We start from the raw sequence: 17,118 nt of genomic DNA, 5'->3' as shown, positions 1-17,118 counted from the left end.
CTAAACTCCTGCCTGCTTTACACCCTCCCACCCACCATCTCTCTCTCTCTCTCTCTCTCTCTCTCTCCCTCTCTCTCTCTCTCTCTCTCTCCCCCTCCCTCATCCCCTTCTCCTCTCCTCCACTGCCTGGTCCCTCCTGTCGGCAGGCCCTGGGCAGACAGTGGGGGGTAGTGGGGACGACTTCAGCTCACCTGTGATCGCCGTGGTGGTGCTTATGGGTTAGCTCAGCCCTCCTCTCCTCCTCTCTGGAGCGCTCTCTCTCTCTCTCCCTCGCTCTCTGTAAGTGTCTGCTGCTCAGAGCCTCGTATGCGCTAACCGAGCAGCAGCAGATCAACTCAACTCCCTTCCTGGTTTCTGGAGGGCAAAGAGGTCCCTCCCTTTCTCTCTCTCTCTCCCTCTCTCTTAAAGAAACAGCATTCCCCTCGTTTTTCTCACCTTTCATCCTCTGGGGAGAGTAAAAAAAAAAAAAAAAGATATTATCTCTTAATCAAAACGCCAGTGTTATCAGGTTTTATTCATGTAAACGAGATTAATAAAATGGTTTAACGGGAAACATATGTTGTGTATTCCTATCCCCTTCACTTTTTATTTTTCTTTAAATTGATTTGTACTGGTACATGATGAATTTGGAAAAACTGAGAAAGTACGGCTACACCAAGAGCATGGTCTATTTATGGTTGTAACTCAGTTTTTTTCTTCCTCCTCTCTCTCTCTCTCTCCGTGAGTACCGAGTTGCACCCGCCCATCCTACAGCCTGAGGTCATACTGTCCCACCCCAAAAGCAAGCCCTGGCGCATTCCAGGGTAGTCAGGGGCTGCCAGCATCCCCCCCGCATCTCTCCCTCTCCCTTCCCTTTTCTCCATGCGCTGCCTCACAGAGGTCTCCCGGGCAGAGACCCACGCCAGCTGGGCTCCATGCTGACAGGCCCCCCCACCCCCCACAGCCACCATGCCACCCCAAACTCTTCTTTCTTCTCATGTCATTGCTGGGACACTCTCAAAGCTTTGCTTTCGATTTACTTCCATCATTTTTTTCCCAATGGCTGAATCAGGCTGAGGAGTATTAGAGAGAAAAGCAAATTTACCCTGATTTTAGACATGGGGGTGAATGCAAGAGGATAAACAAATTGGTAGAATAATTGTGAGGCAGGATTACTTTGTTTGATTACTTTGCCCAAAATACAAACCTGTAGAATATGTTTAATCTTCTTTTTCTACATTCTTCAACTATTAACTAGCTATTTTACTAATGTATTTTTCATTGTTTTTACCGTTCTTGGTGTTAATCTGTATTTCAATGCGGTGTGTGTTTCTATCCCTTTACCTTTAACTATGTTGTACAGCAGAAATGAATAGCACTTTCACACACCCTGGACACATTTAATAAATTGACTATAAGATGCTCTGATGGTATACTGATCAAAAGCTCAGCATACTAAATGAGATTTACAGTTTTGTTCATTTTTATCAGATCACACCTGTGCAGTTTGATTGGGTGTGTGGTTGTTATCTTTTCTTTCCACCTTGCATTGCACCTTTGAGTTCTTGAAAAGTGCTGTATGAATTAAATGTATCATGATTATTCATATGATCAGTGCGTTGCAATAGAAAACTTGTCTTTTCTGGATTGATACTGACATTCCAGATAAATCCCGATTGACAAATCAGTTTACAAAAATATCAGCTCTGTGTTGAATAAGTACATGTGCTCCTATTTTTTGACCCAAACCCCTGACATTTTCCACACTGCATCACTGCATCCTCAGTCCAAAACTCAACACACCTAATGATTGTATAAAAGTTAGGTATCTTCTCAACCTTAGCTGTCAAGATACTACAAAGTTTTGTACAAACAAGACTTAACATTACAGGTTGCTCAGTCCATTTTACATGTATATAATAGGATTCAATATGAATACCCTACCTGTTGTGTCTGGTGCCATGAAGCAGCCTGTGTGTCTGTATCGTCCGCTGTCTACAAGTCACTCATTGACACCCAGAGCAAAACAGAGTACTATAGGCATGTTGTTCCAAGCACCAGCCACAGAGGGCAGTTTCAGTATTAAAGAAGGAAACAGCAAAGATACAACACAACATAACGTATGCTATAGTAAAATTTAACTTCTCTCTACCAACAATCAATCAGTCAGTAAAAGAAAATACATTTCTTCTCCCTACCCTCTTCACCTACAGATGCTTCCAACAGCATTTGAAATAAACTTACCGTGAAAAACCTGAGGGAGTCAATTTGCTGATGAAAGTTGTTGGTTACATATATTCAGAATGCGAACAAGAAGTTTCTTGCGCTGATGGTTGGCTTTTGTTCTTTTCCAAGACCACTGAAACATTTCAGCTTCGATTCAGGAAGTAATATGTATGACATCAATCCAGAAAGTCTGTACTGAAGTCCGGTGTCTCACTTTGATACAATTAATGTACTGGGTAAACTCCCTTTTTCTATTTGTCAAACACACCAAAGCTTTGAAATATTTAATCCTCAATCTCTAGATGCTTGTAGGCTGAAAAAATAAATCCTGATCTGACAATCCAGTTGCAAGTATAAATGAGAATAGAAAAAGCCAGTTGTGTTTTATTTAATGGTCAGAAATGAACAGCAGTACTTGGTCAGACCATCACAGGTAGAAATGCCACTTGTTAATATGAGGAAACATTAACAAGTGTCAATAATGCCCCCCCCCCCCACGCCCCCAAATAAACTCAAGCACAACTATTGCACGATTTTTGTCATGTTATGTGCCATTTATTGACAACACTGACTTAAAAAAGACATAATTTTTGCATTAGTATAAACCATCTAGAACTTAAACCATTTTTGAGCAATGCACAGGACAGAGGCAAAGAAGACTACCCCCTCATTGTCAAACCAACATTGAAATGCACTTTCAACCCAAATTTTATAAATATAGATTTCTTTTTCTTTATCTCACCAAAAAGTGTCCTCATTCCAGCCCTCCACAGCAGCAAGTTTGGACAGTAAGGATCTTTCAGCTCTTACCCCACCAGGCCACGCACACCAAATGTGCCAAACGTGACACCAATGCAATATTCATTTATATATTTTATTTTAACACTTAAATAATACATTCAATCCACATGGTTTACCAGCCAAGAGAGGACAAAATAACATATCTATAGACATATGCATATTCATTTTACACATATGCATACATGAGTATTTGCAATGTGGCCTAGTGGTGATGCTTTCATACTAACAAAAACATCAACAATATGCCAAAACATTTCTTTCTTTTCTAAACTAAAAACAAAAAAAAAAAAGAACCAATCACAGCCTATTGAAATTACTGATGGCAGATGTGGCCATTGAACCGCTTTGTGGCATATGATTCACAATAAGAAATTGGGCAAAACTAAGATAATACATTTAGAAAACAAGAGAAAAGCATTTAAATGGAAAAAAATCCAGCATGTGAAGAACTTGGATGAGTGTTTATATGCTCCAGAAAAAAAATATTGCGCTCTCCTTTTCACAAGCGAGTCATGCTGCCCAGTGTGCAGGTCCGTACGGCCTGTGGATCGTTTCTATATTCAGCTTGTATTTTTATCGGCTCAGGGACAAATGCATCCAGTTGCAAAATGTACAGCTGTTGTGCTAAAAGTGATGGCAAATGGTTTCCATGTGGGGGTTTCCCCAAACAGCAGCAACCAGAGTCACCCCCACCCCCAAATACATCTATGACACTTTTACCCAACAATTCTTACATATACAAAACATTGAAAGTATATATGTTGCAGAAACATTCATCAACCCATTAGAGGTCATTTCTAACAGTTTTGCAGGATAGAAACTTACAGAATACTAAAATAAGATAATTATGCAAAAAGAGGCATATCAGTCCCAGAAACATAGTTTTACTCCTAGCAGTAGTTGTATGCTGCAGTATTATAATCGCTGGCTTTAAACTGTAGCTCCTTGTCACTGTACTTGTAAAACATGCGTGCCAGCTAAGGGTAATACCTGAAGGGACAAGGTGAGGAGGAGCTGAAAGTGAAAGGGTGATTTGTTTGCTAAGGGTTAGTATTTACAGGCTTTGTGGAGAGAATACTGAGCATACTGGTGCCCTGACCTCAGGAATCTAAGGTAGCCTCCCCTGCATTCTACCCGCTACCAGCATTCCCCATACAAATCTAATATGCACTAGAGCATTCTGCTGGATTCTCTTTCTCGATGGTTGAAAACCCAGATGACATGAGGCATGATTATGACACTGCCTTAAATATCCCAGTAAAAATACTCTGCACCCACACAGTTTTGCCTTTTGTGGGTGGTTCATGGTTTCATGCAGGCCCAGTGCAACGAGGCAATATGCTAAATCACCTGCAACACAACATGAATGATATTCTCATTAAATGCTTTGAGTAATTCCAACATCATTTGTAGAGTTAAGTGTAAATATCTCATTGGCAGGTACTTTCATTTTCGACAACCCTATGTTGTTTCATCTCGGATGTAGAAAATAATTTACAAATGGAGATGTTCCTTAAACAATGTCCCCTGTGAACAAACGGCACTAAGACAAAACTACTCAACCCACATTTGTGTCGATTCCTCTTTCCTGGGACAGTATGGCAGTGAAAAGTCTACAGGCCTCATGTGAAGTGCAGTTATTCTTTTCTACCTCTCAAAACCCCAAATCACCCTAAATATATCCACACTGATTTCATACGACATTACACCCTGATTCAAGATTCAAACCATTTCATGTACCATGATCTTAAAACATTAAACTTAATTCAAAACATTGAAATATGCTGGGGTAAACTGTCCTCAACATACATTTACAACTTATGAAAGCATCAGACCTTAACTCATTCATTTTCCGGAGTCCCAACACCTCTCATTGAGCTCTACTCTGTCGGGAAAAGGATGGCATAAAGAGAGGCCAGGACAATGGACACAGTAAATTTTGCATGCTGGAAAAAGCTAACCAGGAGACAGGCTTCTTTATTCACCATTTTGACGGTTTTAACACTTCAACACAGGAAACGGGTTAACAGCTTTCTGTGTTTTCTGAGAGGAATCTGAAATGTAACATTGACACAGGATTATGGAAATGCATCCACTTTGTGAAAAATAACGGTCTGTAGGGAGAGGACACATAAATTTATAAACATGTATATTGACATCTCGAGAAGGATTTGAGAGAGAAAGCATGTGGTGGAAACGCAGTATGTTCTAATACTGACGGCAATGCTGTGTTTTATGGAACACTGTCTCAACACCTTGCGAATATGAAATCCGAAAAGACTAAAGGACAGGAGAGGGGCCCTGTGGATGTTTGTAGCTCTGGAGAAAGGTGGAACCGTTTATATCAAATGAGCACATGTGGGGTGAGATATTAGAGCGTGCCTGTGTGCATGTGTGCGTGCGAGTGTGAGTGTGGGTGTGCGCGAGTGAGAGTGTGTGCGTGAGTGAGAGACATCCTGGTGGCGTAAACAGACAGGCAGGCAGGCAGGCAGGCAGGCAGGCAGGCAGGAGCTCAGACGGCACTGCGGGTGGGAGTGCTGGGCTGGTTGAGACCCATGGTTTTGCACAGCCAGCCTGCGAAGTCCACCTCCTCCACCTCCGAGCGCTTGATAAACGTGTGGTTCTGAGCACAGAAATGACAGACAGAAAACCTTTCAGCACGCAACACGTTTTCAGCGCAGGACACCACCAACCGCTGCACTTCACCCATACTGCTTTAATCAAAACGCAGCTGCAGGAGCGGCTCCTGGTGACGTGTCAGTGAAAAAGAATCCCTGGCAGAGGAGAGCTCTTTCCCATGGCTTTTCCATAGGAGGACAGGCAGGATTATCATGGAAAATACACTTCATTCATGGCTGTCAGGTGAACTTACCATCTTAGAAGGGCAACGCAACACATGTTACACATCAAGAGGCTGCACATCCATTAAATAGGACCACGACAATGACTGACGGCTCAATGCCTCATGAATAACTATCATGGACCATGGCCTAATTTCACCAAACACATTGTGCTCTGCAGGTTTTTCTCACTGTCAGCAAAATGTCTTGAACTAGAAAGTTCATAGAAACTCAGGAGAGCAAAGTAAAAAACGTTAAGACAAGACTAAATGATGGAGCTGTCAGCTTCTGGGTGCACCATTTTTTTTCCACTGATTCCTCACCATTCAAACCTCAAAGGAGTACAGTCTTGTGTTCAAAAAGGACAAAATTGTTTATATTAGGCCATTTACGCAATAAACCTGCTACTGCTAACGGAGCACGGAAGTACCCCAAATTTCTGTTTGAGGACGGGAGATATCGTTGTGAATTCCTATAAGGTACTTACGGCCCATAAGAGAAAATATATTCTCCAAAATGCACACTGGAAATGTACAGCAAGGCAAACATCGCTGAGCACTTCACTCCAAAAGACCACAGCTGCTCACTGCCACCGTGTAAAGACTTGCCTAGTATGAGTCCAAACGTATGCGAAGCAAATATGCCCCCTTGAAAAATCAGGTGATACCACTGTGAACATGCTGGCCGGGTCTACAGCGAACATACCATTCTAGACATTACAGCCCAGGGAAAAGGAAGATAAGACGCTCTAAATACATATCCAACATTGGCCATCACTGTTGATGTCTGTTTTTTATCAATGGTCTGATCGGTCCACTTGAATGTGGAGGGAAAAGCTGGGGCTGACTTCTGCTGCCTGAAAGTCAATGATGCCCCCTATTTATTCCACATTATCTGACATTCAGCCACCTATCAAACAGTGGGTACTAACAATGCCCAGTGGAGAAGAAGAAAAACATTCCAAGATATTTTGGCTAACCTGTTCCCAAACTGTGTATATTCCACACATCTGGCACACAGTTTCATGAATCTCCTGGGTGACATTTCACAAACCAATTCTCTCAGGTTTTCAAATTTGTGAAGAGTGGAAAGTCAAAACTAATTGGTGACAGTTAAATAACGGTTTCTGTTCGAACAGGCTCAAAATGTGCAGCCTAATCCCTCTTCGCTACATCACATATGCATCGTTCAGCTGCATCACCGTGGTTCCATTTCATATTTCAGTACATATTCAGAGTACTCTCTCCCTTTTTTACGATTGAAGAATTTCTTGTTATCAGCAGCAGAATTCTCAAGATTCTTAAAAGGTTGCCGCAGAAAAAAATGTTACATTATTCACAGGGGACAAACTGTGCAAGTGACGGATTTTTCAGTCACAATGATCAACACTAGCTACAAGTATGCAGCTATGATATTCTGAACCTCTACATAAAGTAAGTAGCTGATATCGTGACAACAGTCACAGCAGAAAAGTCCTCACCATTAGCATCTTTAAATCTGCTCTCTCTGCTGGGTTCTTGATGAGGCTAAGAACACAAAAACAAAAAAACAAACATTAGTAAAATCTCAGATCATCATACACTGACATCTCTAGACCCATAAAATGGAATTGTCAACCTAGTCTAAATATTGACTAGTAATAAAAAGGAGGCCATATGATGATTTTTTGATATAAAAAGCCTTCAGAAATGCTGCCCTGACACTCTGGCCACAATCACCTTTGTCTAAAAATACGGTATTTCCACATGTTGTATTAGGAGTAGTGAAGACAGTGGAAGCGTGGGGACTCACCATTTTGTCACAAACTCCTGGAAATCAGAGGTGAAGACACCAAGTGGCAGTTTAGGCGGAGGCTGTGGGTAAACACATGAACACGGATCATGAACAGCCCGATGCACACAGAGGGTGTGAAGAAAAATGCGAAAAGAGAAAAGGCCACTCCTCTGACCTCATTAACAATGTAGTCCAGCAGCTCGAATATAGCCATGGCCGGGCGACTGTCCATTCCATGCCCTGAGGGACAAACAGCCGTGTCAGGACAGGACAACTTAAGTGCAAGCTGCTCTCTCTCTCTTTCTCTCTCTCTCACACACACACACACACACAAATGACTAACTGAGACTTCTCCTAATAAAGCTCACTGATTAGCATGAATGGCTGAAATTTTGTTTCAATGAAAAAAATTCACAAATGTCACAAACATCAGTAATATTGCTACTATTGTAAAAACACTTTCTTGCAAAGAGCCACAAACTTCAGTCGGGGTTCAAAACTGCTCTCACCGCTGACTGGCCGTCCTGGGGGTCTGGGGCGGGGGGAGGTGCTGTGCGTCTCTCCCTCTGCTCCGTCCAGCACAGGCCGGCCAAAGATGGCCTCCAGCTCCTTGGCGTCAGGAGGGGGGATGGGATAGCGCCCGATAGCCAGCTCCACCAGGGACAGGCCCATGCTCCACACATCCGACTGCACCGAGTAGTGTGTGCCCTGCAGTCTCTCCGGCTGTCGGGGCAAAGACACGTGTCACACGCAGGTGCCGTGGCCAAGAGCAAAGGCAGGACTGTGCTGTGTGCTCTCCCTCCCCCCCCCTCAGGTACGGCAGGGGGGGCGGGGCAGCGTTGGCACTGCCCACCTTGGTATCGCGCGGCCTGGTCCCGGGCATGGCCTCAGCTCTTGGCAGCGTGGCGGAGGGAGAGAGGGCTGACTCACCGACATGTACGAACGCGTTCCCACAAAGGAGTTGGCCATGGAGTCGATGAGCTGGCCGCTCACGCCGAAGTCACACAGCTTGATCTCCCCGCGCGAGTTCACCAGGATGTTGGACGGCTTGACGTCTGCAAGGCGGAGCAGAGGAGAGCCCAGGTGAGATCCTTAGCGGAGCCCTGCGGCACCACCTGCCCCTCTACAGTTCCTGCTCGCCCCCGCCCGACCACCCCAACCCTGCCAAACCATGCCAGCCACCTGGGAGCAGAAAGCACGCTTGCCGGCAGCATATTCACCGCGCAGCACCGACCGCAGCAGGGTTAAAACCTAAGGGGACGCGAGCAGCCGGATCCTCAGTTTCCCCCCGGAAACAAACAGTCTGGGAAAATAAAACCAAATAATGGGGTAGACCGGCAACCCATCCTTTGTGGTGACCCCCTCCTGCCCGCCCACTTCCGCGGAGAGACAGCGGGAGAGCATGAGAGAGGTGGCGTGAGAGGGAGAGACAGGGAGGGGAAGGGAGGGGGTTGCAGGGTGCGGCTGCCATGTAATCACATCTGAGAGCCTGTAATTACTGCCTGGGCTCCCAGACAGCTCTGCACTCACTCACCCTGCCACTCACCACAGTCCTGAGACTAACCCCTTCAGCCCCGAGGGGACCCGGGGCCCCTCACTCTACCACCCCCCGAGCTCCACACTGCAGGAGCCGGAACCATGCTACACCATCCCCTCTGCGCTAACACACAGCACAGCAGCACTACTGAGCTTGGCAGAGCGCTGCGTCACAGCCAAAACCAAAAAAAACAACAAAGGTAATAAACACACAATTTCATCATGCGTGTTGCCTGCAAGGCGTTAACAGTATTTTTTTTCCCCAGCTACCCCCTACAATCTCAAGGATAGCGCTGGCCACAGAGTCCCAGCCACTCATGCAGTCCTTGAGAGTAATCGCCTCCGGTTCCTGCCTCCGTCTCACTCTCTCGAGCTGGGGTGCACAGCAGACACTGCTTCACATGTACGTTCATGCATGCATAAATACCCAGATTCAATTTCTGCGTGGTAGCGTTTACCTCTGTGCATAATCTGGTGCTTCTCCCGCAGATAGGCGAGCCCTCTGAGGACCTGTCAGAGATCAATGCAAGAGAGCAAAAGTGCACATTACCGACAGACAGGAGACAAAACTCCTAAAGTGCCACAGTAATCAAGCTAATCAAATATCCAGCAGTAATACCCATACTTTCTCTGAACTTTCAGTTACACCATTTCACCTTTTTTGGAGGTTCTCAAGTCTCTACTTTAACCAGGGAAGTGGCTTTTTTGGTCTGTATGGTATCTTAATCAAAATGCATGCCTGAGTAAAAAATTTCATAACACTGCCCTAGATGTGCCCGTAAAAGATTAATATTTCAGACAAGTCACTGTCCACAACGTACTAAATGCATAATTATCATCCTCATAGCCATCATAACTATGACTGTGCATTTCTCATCAGCAATACATCCAAAGTCCTCCTTTTGTGGATATTTTAGGTACATCATTTCACATTATGCATGACAGCATCCTGAAGAAGTGAACTTGGAAATGAAGTATTATGAACAGGAATTTCATACGCACAATCTGATTTCACTCCCATTTATATAGCAATACATTCATGGGCATTTCTGACATTTAAGTTAATTGCAGTGCACTTAAATATTTTATAACATAAGTATTGAATACACACAAAATAAAAAAAAAAACTACTCAATCACATCATTATGTTTTTTTGTTACATTTTACCACTTTAGAAGTAGACACTATATAATAAATTGCATTCCAGTAAGTAAAATTGAGACTCACAGCTATGCTGACTTTGCCCAGAATTTCCTCTGGGATTCTTCTGGCCTCCTTCAGCACCTGATCCAATGAGCCTCCATCCTGCAGGGATCAGCATAGACACACAGTCTACATCACGCCTTCCCAACCTGGAAGGACAAGCCATTAGGCCTGTCTGCTTCTTACAGCATGTCAGAAATATATACAGCGTTACTCTTCACAGAATGGCTCATCGAGTTCTTGCAGCAAAAGTAACAGTACAATGCATTTTAACTGTGCTAAAATCACTTCCTTAGTCATTAACATACTAGGAGGAGCAAGTGTTTTATCCTTATTTATTTTACCAGGAAGTCCCATTGAGATCAAAAATCTCTTTTACAAGAGACACCTGGAGAAGAGTTATGCAGAAAATCGCAGAAAAAACATCATGCTTTGCCCAGCAAAGATGCTCCTCCATTACAGAATAGGCACAATCATAAAAAGACAACCTGAAAACAAGTTAGCAAGACCTTGCCTGACTTAACAGTACCACATATATGCACACAGTCCACTGTCTTTCAGCATACTTGAGTGATATACTGGTAAATAGCAGCAGCAATAGGCAACCAGAACACTAAGGGTGTTAGGTCAGGAAAAGACAACAGAAGTGCCTGTCAGCCTCAGGGCCTCACCATGTGCTCCATGCAGATGCTGATCTCTCCATCACTGTAGAAGGCCCCGTAGAAGCCTACTATGTAGGGGGAGTTACACTCATGCAGCACCTGCAGCTCCCGGATGATCTGATTTCTAATGGCTGGCTTGATTTCCAGATGGATCAGCTGTAGAAGAGTAGGGGAGGGAGGGCACACAATGAATGGGCAGTGTTCACCACAACAGCAACTTCCTCTATCACACTTCATATATTACAGTGAGCAAAACGTTTTCCTTTTATGGAGATCAGTGTCCACCTTCACACTGGTCAAACCTCCCAAAGCTCATACCATACAATGTGAATCCACTCAGCGCAAAGGGTACCACCCCATTCAGCCTTTCATACTACCTTGAAGGTATTGTAAAGCCAACATATTTGCTAGGTCTAAAAACAAATTCACAAAAACTGACAAATTACCTTATTAGGTGGCTAGTCAGCTGGCTAGCTTCCGAGTTAACTACCTAGTGATCCATCATTCAAATTTCTAACTAGGTGAAGAAAATCTAACTAAGTTAGCAAGCATGCTGAAATTATTTTAACCTTGGTGCATAGCTGGCACTTTGCCAAGCAGCTAGCTAGCTACAAGTATTAACAGCCTACTTTGAAATACACCTGGAGCTTTGAAACATGTACTCAAGACACATTTAAATGGTACCCAGAGGGCCAATCCATCTGTTCTAGGTTTAAGAAATCTTCCTAGATGTGTAAAGGGCTTGAGATTCAGCAGCTAGTTGGGCAAGTCTTCCTTAAATATGCTGAGGCCACCTCGCTTCTAGGTTTAACTTACTTTCCTGGCCATGACCAACCCAGAGGGTTTGTGGCGGACCTTGTTGACCACTCCACCGTTGCCGGCACCAAGTTCGCAGATGCGGTGGAAGTCATCGTCCTTCAGTTCGCCCACCTTGGCTTTCTGGGTGAGAAAAGCCTCCAATCGCTTCCTCTGCTGCTCGTCCAGATCCAGCTCCCCTAGTTTCTTCTGTAGGGCCTCCAAGTTGGCCCTGAGGAACAGCAAGGGGGAGAAGAGAAAAACAGGAAAGGGTTTCATTTGATTAAAAAAATATATTGTTTCCATATAAAGGTACTTTCACACACAAACATACACGACTTGTGTGAGAACTCGAGTCTGCGGTAGAGGGTCAAAAGGTGAAGGGCGTGGCACTGTCCTTTCAGAAAGATATTTTAATGCAGTAATTTCCAGTGCAAACCCATAAGCATGAACGAGTCACAAAATGTGAGCAATACAAGCTTTGCAGGACATGTCATAAGTTTGTATTTATTTTCTCAAGGAGGATGTTCAAGTGCGAAATAACACAGCTCAATTTCAAATCCTTGTATTGACTGTTCAGTGGCCGTGAGAAAATATCCTGTTACAGTTCACTTTTACGTTGTTACACTGTGTAGCTGCATGCCAAACAGAAGACCTAAGACAGGTCTAGCAGACTCCTAGCAGAGCCACTTCTGAATGATTGGAGAGGAGAATCAAAACTGTGCATTAGAGACCCTGAGAAACGACGACACTCAAACAGCAACTGCCAAATCAAGGAACTGTAAGGAATGTATATTCGGAAACAGTGGATAAAAATGGATCTAGCTATCAGTTTGTTAAAACAAGTCCAACGCTGCCTTTAGGTGCTCGACATTAGAATGTATGATGCCTGGATTCTGCATGCATAAAACAAAAACTTATCATTAAAATGTACTCAACTACCTAGACACCTTATCAGTCAGCAAACAGTGGCACTCACTCTGAGGCGGCGTCGATGGTGGTTGAAGACGACTGTCCCTCTCCGGTGGGTGTTATGTTTAGTGGAACTGGTCTCTTCTTTGGGGCCATGTCTGATTTTAGCGATTCAGGGACGTCTTTACTGCCTTAGCTGACCAGTTAAAGTAGCTATTTTATACACAAATTAACAAATGTATTTTGTAAACTAAAATCACTATTCTTTATTTTTTGCCTCAAGTCGCAACAATATGTGAGCTAAATAACTAGCTACCTGGTTGTTAGCAAGCCAGCTAGGTATATTATATTTTAGCTAGCTAACTAGCTAGCCTTTTACCTCAATGTGCTGGCAAGCTAGCAAACAGTTAGCTAGCTACCTAGCTGCCAATTTGTGCACGTTGGAACTTTCATACAAGGTTAGCTAAGTCGAGAGCTGCCACTATAGCAAAGCAGTGTTACAGTTAGCGAAGTTAGCTAGCTAGCCAGCTAGCGATCAGTATCAGAGTGCTAGCTAGCTAGCTGTACATGTCCAAGTGCTGTTAGAGGCTAGCTAGCACCATCTCGTACTAATGCGTAAGATAGCTCGCTAGCTGCCTGGCAGGGTAGCTAGCCAAGTGTTCAGATTTGTAGCTTCTTGCTTGCTACCTGGCTGGTTACAATAACTCAGAAGCTACTTGAGCAAAAATAATATTTTCTGTGCAAAACACATCACCGCATTTTGCATCGTGTCCTCCTCTCCCTCGAGAGAATCTTGTCTCGCTCTTTGCTTTCCTTCGAAGCGGCCCGGGCCTATCTTCGCTTGGCAATGAGGAAGGGGGAGCAGTTTCCGAGGATGACAGCTAGTACTCAAGTCCGAGGATGTTCGGCCTACACAGAGGAAGACCTGGGTATGGCAGCGGATGTTCCGGGATGGGACAAAAACGTGCGCCTCGGATGAACTGCTGGATGTCCGTTGGAGACTTTCGATTCAGGAAACGGCAGCAAGTGGTGCAGGAGGAACCATTACAATCTCGCGAGATGATCTAGCTATGTGTTAGTCGTATAGGCAGGAAAAATATCGCGATGGTTGGCGCTCACAAAGCGAGACCCCTGGCGGTAAGACGTATGAGTCACAGTGTATCGATTCATGCTTATAGAGGGGGAAAGGGGGAAAATCTCGCAAACGAGATGCGGTGTAACTGGGGTAGGAAAAGCAAACAGGTGAAATCGTAGCTAGTTATGCGTTTTGACACTTTCCGAAAGTTCCCTCAAAACCAGTCAAAACAGCATTCTAAAAGTGCAACAATCTAATACAAATTTGTCTGCTTTACTCACGTCTGCATTTCATGTAGGCATAAATATTAGCTACTTTAAAAACAATCAGAAATTATTTTGCATACAGTTTATAAAAAATGTTGGTGTATTGCTACCACCATAGGTGGGGCCGTACATTGTGAGTGTCAGCCACATCACTGTGTTTATTGTGATCAGCTTTGCATTTGTTCTCACTTCTTATTGGGTATTAGCAATGCCTGCAGGATGATTGTCTCATATTTCCTCTCACAGGCAACATTTATGATGCCTGAGTGACAGAAAATTTATGACAAGCTGTTAATTTGCCAGGTCATCCTAGTTGTGAGAACTCTCAAAAACAATTATTGGGGTAACCTAGACCCTGCCACACTGACAGAGCCAAGACATCATGATTGTATTCTGCAGTGCCATCTTGAAAAAGGTGAAGAGGTGATACCATGAGGTAAAACCTTAGCAAAGTGTTTTACCTCATGGTACCACAAGTCTGAAACACTGCACCATGTAGTAGTAAAAGTAGGTACTGTTGGTCAGTGCTGAGGGAGCTGTTCACTCAATCAGTTAGGCAGTGGTCAGTGAGGGATACTGCCTTTTTCAAGAGCTTCTTTTTCAAGTCCTAACTCATAGTATTCACTTCTGCATACCATATGAGATTCCACAATGCTCCAAAAGTATGTTTTTGGACAATAGTTACATAAAAAATTCATCTGACTGATGAACGGTTGCCGATACTCAGAAATTAAGTTTTCTTGACATCCAGCTACCGTTCAGTACTAATGCAGTGGCAAAAGGTAAGTTACTATGGTAAGATTGCAAACAACTTTTAGATGCTAATGTTAGAATTCAGCTGATAAATAAATATTTAATGACTACAAACATTAGTAATAAGCAATACTGACCACAAAATAGATAAAAATATAGATCAGAGTATTGCTCATGATGTGGATTGTTAAGCAAATGGTGAACATAAATATTTGCCTGCTAACTCAAAATGTACTATTCACCATATTAATTTAGCTAACTCCACTGCATTTAAAATAAGCAGCAAGACAGATGTTAATCTTTCAATTAGTTTTATTCATAATTCGTACATAATACAGGCATTAGCATGTGGCCATCCCAAATCACACCTGTGCCTATAAGTTTTTATCACCATGTACTTGAGTAGCACCAATAGCAGACTCAGACTTCCCTGCATGTAACTGTAGTCAAAGAAGGGTTTAATAAAATATCATTTATTAATATTGTTGGCTTTCAGTATGAACATATAAAATGATACATAACACACAAAACAATCACATCTGGGATTGCAAACCACTGCCCAGGTTCAGAATAAGAAGGGGTGCCACTGCAAAGACTCCCATACTTTGACCCCGCTAACTTCTGTGATCCCACCCCAGGCTTCAATGTAGTCTAGCTGGATTCTTTTAAAGAACACAGTCTGCACCCCATTCCTTTCACTTTACAGTGCAAGCTTTTTAAATTACTTGTACAGTGGTGTTCTGTACTTCTACACTTAAATGATAAAACAATAAATTATGTCAAATAAGTGGTATATTTTTCTCTGCTACACTACTGCCTGGTCTCACACATCAAATACGTGGCTTCAGAGAAGACAGGATTATATTTAAGAGGTACTTAAATTATTTTTGCTTAACCACACAAGCTATACATCTATGGTAATAGTCATGGGCAGAAGCAGAGGGTTTGGGTTTTTTAAAAGAATACCCTAAATGACAAAAGGTATGAATATTTTGTCTTGGTGAGTATGTCTAGCAAATTAATTGGCAGTTCCCTTATATCAGAAAACAAACATAACGGAAATGAGTTTTCTATATTCTGATGGAGCACCAAACTAACGTAAAAGGAAACAAACTTGGCTGAGGTTCCTTGAAAATGAGATATGCTGGTAAGTCTGCACCACTGAAATAAGCATATAGTACTAGACCTGTGCTCGAATTCAAAGAGGACACTGATGTTTTGAAAAATTCAACATTGATGTATGTTAAGAAGCAAGTAATGTCAAAGATAATTCCTCTGACTGTATTTCCTCAGTAACCCTTGGATTTTGCCTCTTACACATAATACCCTCTACAAAACACTAATATATTAGAATCATTACCACACAATTCAGTCTGACCACCCAGGGGTGTAAGCAGGTTTACTTGTCAGATGACTGAGATGGAGGATTCTATCATAGCTTTTCAAACTACCAACCTGTTTACGTGGAGGCAAGTGAACAGATAGTGCTGAACCTTCAGAGTTTTGGTCTTCCTGCAACTTTTCAGAGTATTCAGCTGGACTTACTGTTTAAACTACTGTGCAACTGCAGACAGACAAAAAAGGAAAAACCTGCTCAGGGAAACATGAATTGTTGTAATTACACTGTATCTGAGACAAGCAAATAATGTCGCACGGGATAGGTCACCGCAGCAATACCAAGGAAAATGTCCACGCTCCCATTTCGCCGCAGTCATGCCGTCTATGTTTCACTTAGCAGAGTGAGCCAGGAAATGCATTAAATGCTTATGTGCACGTTTATTGGCGCTCTCTATACAGAGCATCTTCAAGTAAGACGAGGTGGGTGGAGGAAGCAGTGTCATTGCGGTAGCAACTGGGAAAGACAGCTGGGAAACCCTGAATCGATCAAACTGGTCTGCATTCATCTGACTGACATGAACTATGTCAGCTCAAGGGCAGTGCCACTTCTGCCATCCTCTACTGAGAGCATCAGTCACGGCACATTTCTGTCATTTTAGTACTGGTTTCAACTCAAAAATTGCAATTAAATTTAAAAAAAGACATAAATCAATTTGCATTTGCAATTCTGCATTTACCCTCTCTCCTCTTGCCTCGCCTCAGGATAACACACACATCCTGTACACCTGGGGCTGGAAGGCAAAAAGCAACACCTTAAGACACCCAAAAAAGGATTTCATCCAATGACAAGACACCCCCACGTTGGCAGCACCCCAATTCTGCAACATTTTCCGTTTTATTCACTGTTTGGTCGATGTACTCATTTCACTTTTTTTGTAGATTTGCAAACAAGTTTATTC

At 43.2% G+C, this 17,118-nt stretch overlaps 1 protein-coding gene across 1 annotated transcript; it reads right to left on the bottom strand.

The window, feature by feature from the left end:
• Positions 1 to 5,449: 5,449 nt before the first annotated feature.
• On the bottom strand, positions 5,450 to 13,833 carry map2k2a (mitogen-activated protein kinase kinase 2a). The gene is made up of 11 exons (XM_036521728.1): positions 12,795 to 13,833; positions 11,837 to 12,047; positions 11,030 to 11,176; positions 10,383 to 10,460; positions 9,614 to 9,665; positions 8,550 to 8,674; positions 8,129 to 8,342; positions 7,795 to 7,859; positions 7,638 to 7,699; positions 7,327 to 7,372; positions 5,450 to 5,629 (listed from the first exon to the last, which is right to left on the bottom strand). Exons 1-11 carry the CDS (start codon positions 12,881 to 12,883, stop codon positions 5,519 to 5,521), a joined length of 1,200 nt encoding a protein of 399 aa, XP_036377621.1. The 5' UTR covers positions 12,884 to 13,833; the 3' UTR covers positions 5,450 to 5,518.
• Between the last annotated feature and the right edge of the window lie 3,285 nt (positions 13,834 to 17,118).

The sequence above is a fragment of the Megalops cyprinoides genome, chromosome 2 (assembly GCF_013368585.1).
Source record: "Megalops cyprinoides isolate fMegCyp1 chromosome 2, fMegCyp1.pri, whole genome shotgun sequence".
Taxonomy (NCBI): Eukaryota; Metazoa; Chordata; class Actinopteri; order Elopiformes; family Megalopidae; genus Megalops; species Megalops cyprinoides.
Note: the sequence above shows the minus strand (reverse complement) of the source record. Positions and strands in the feature narration are given on the sequence as shown.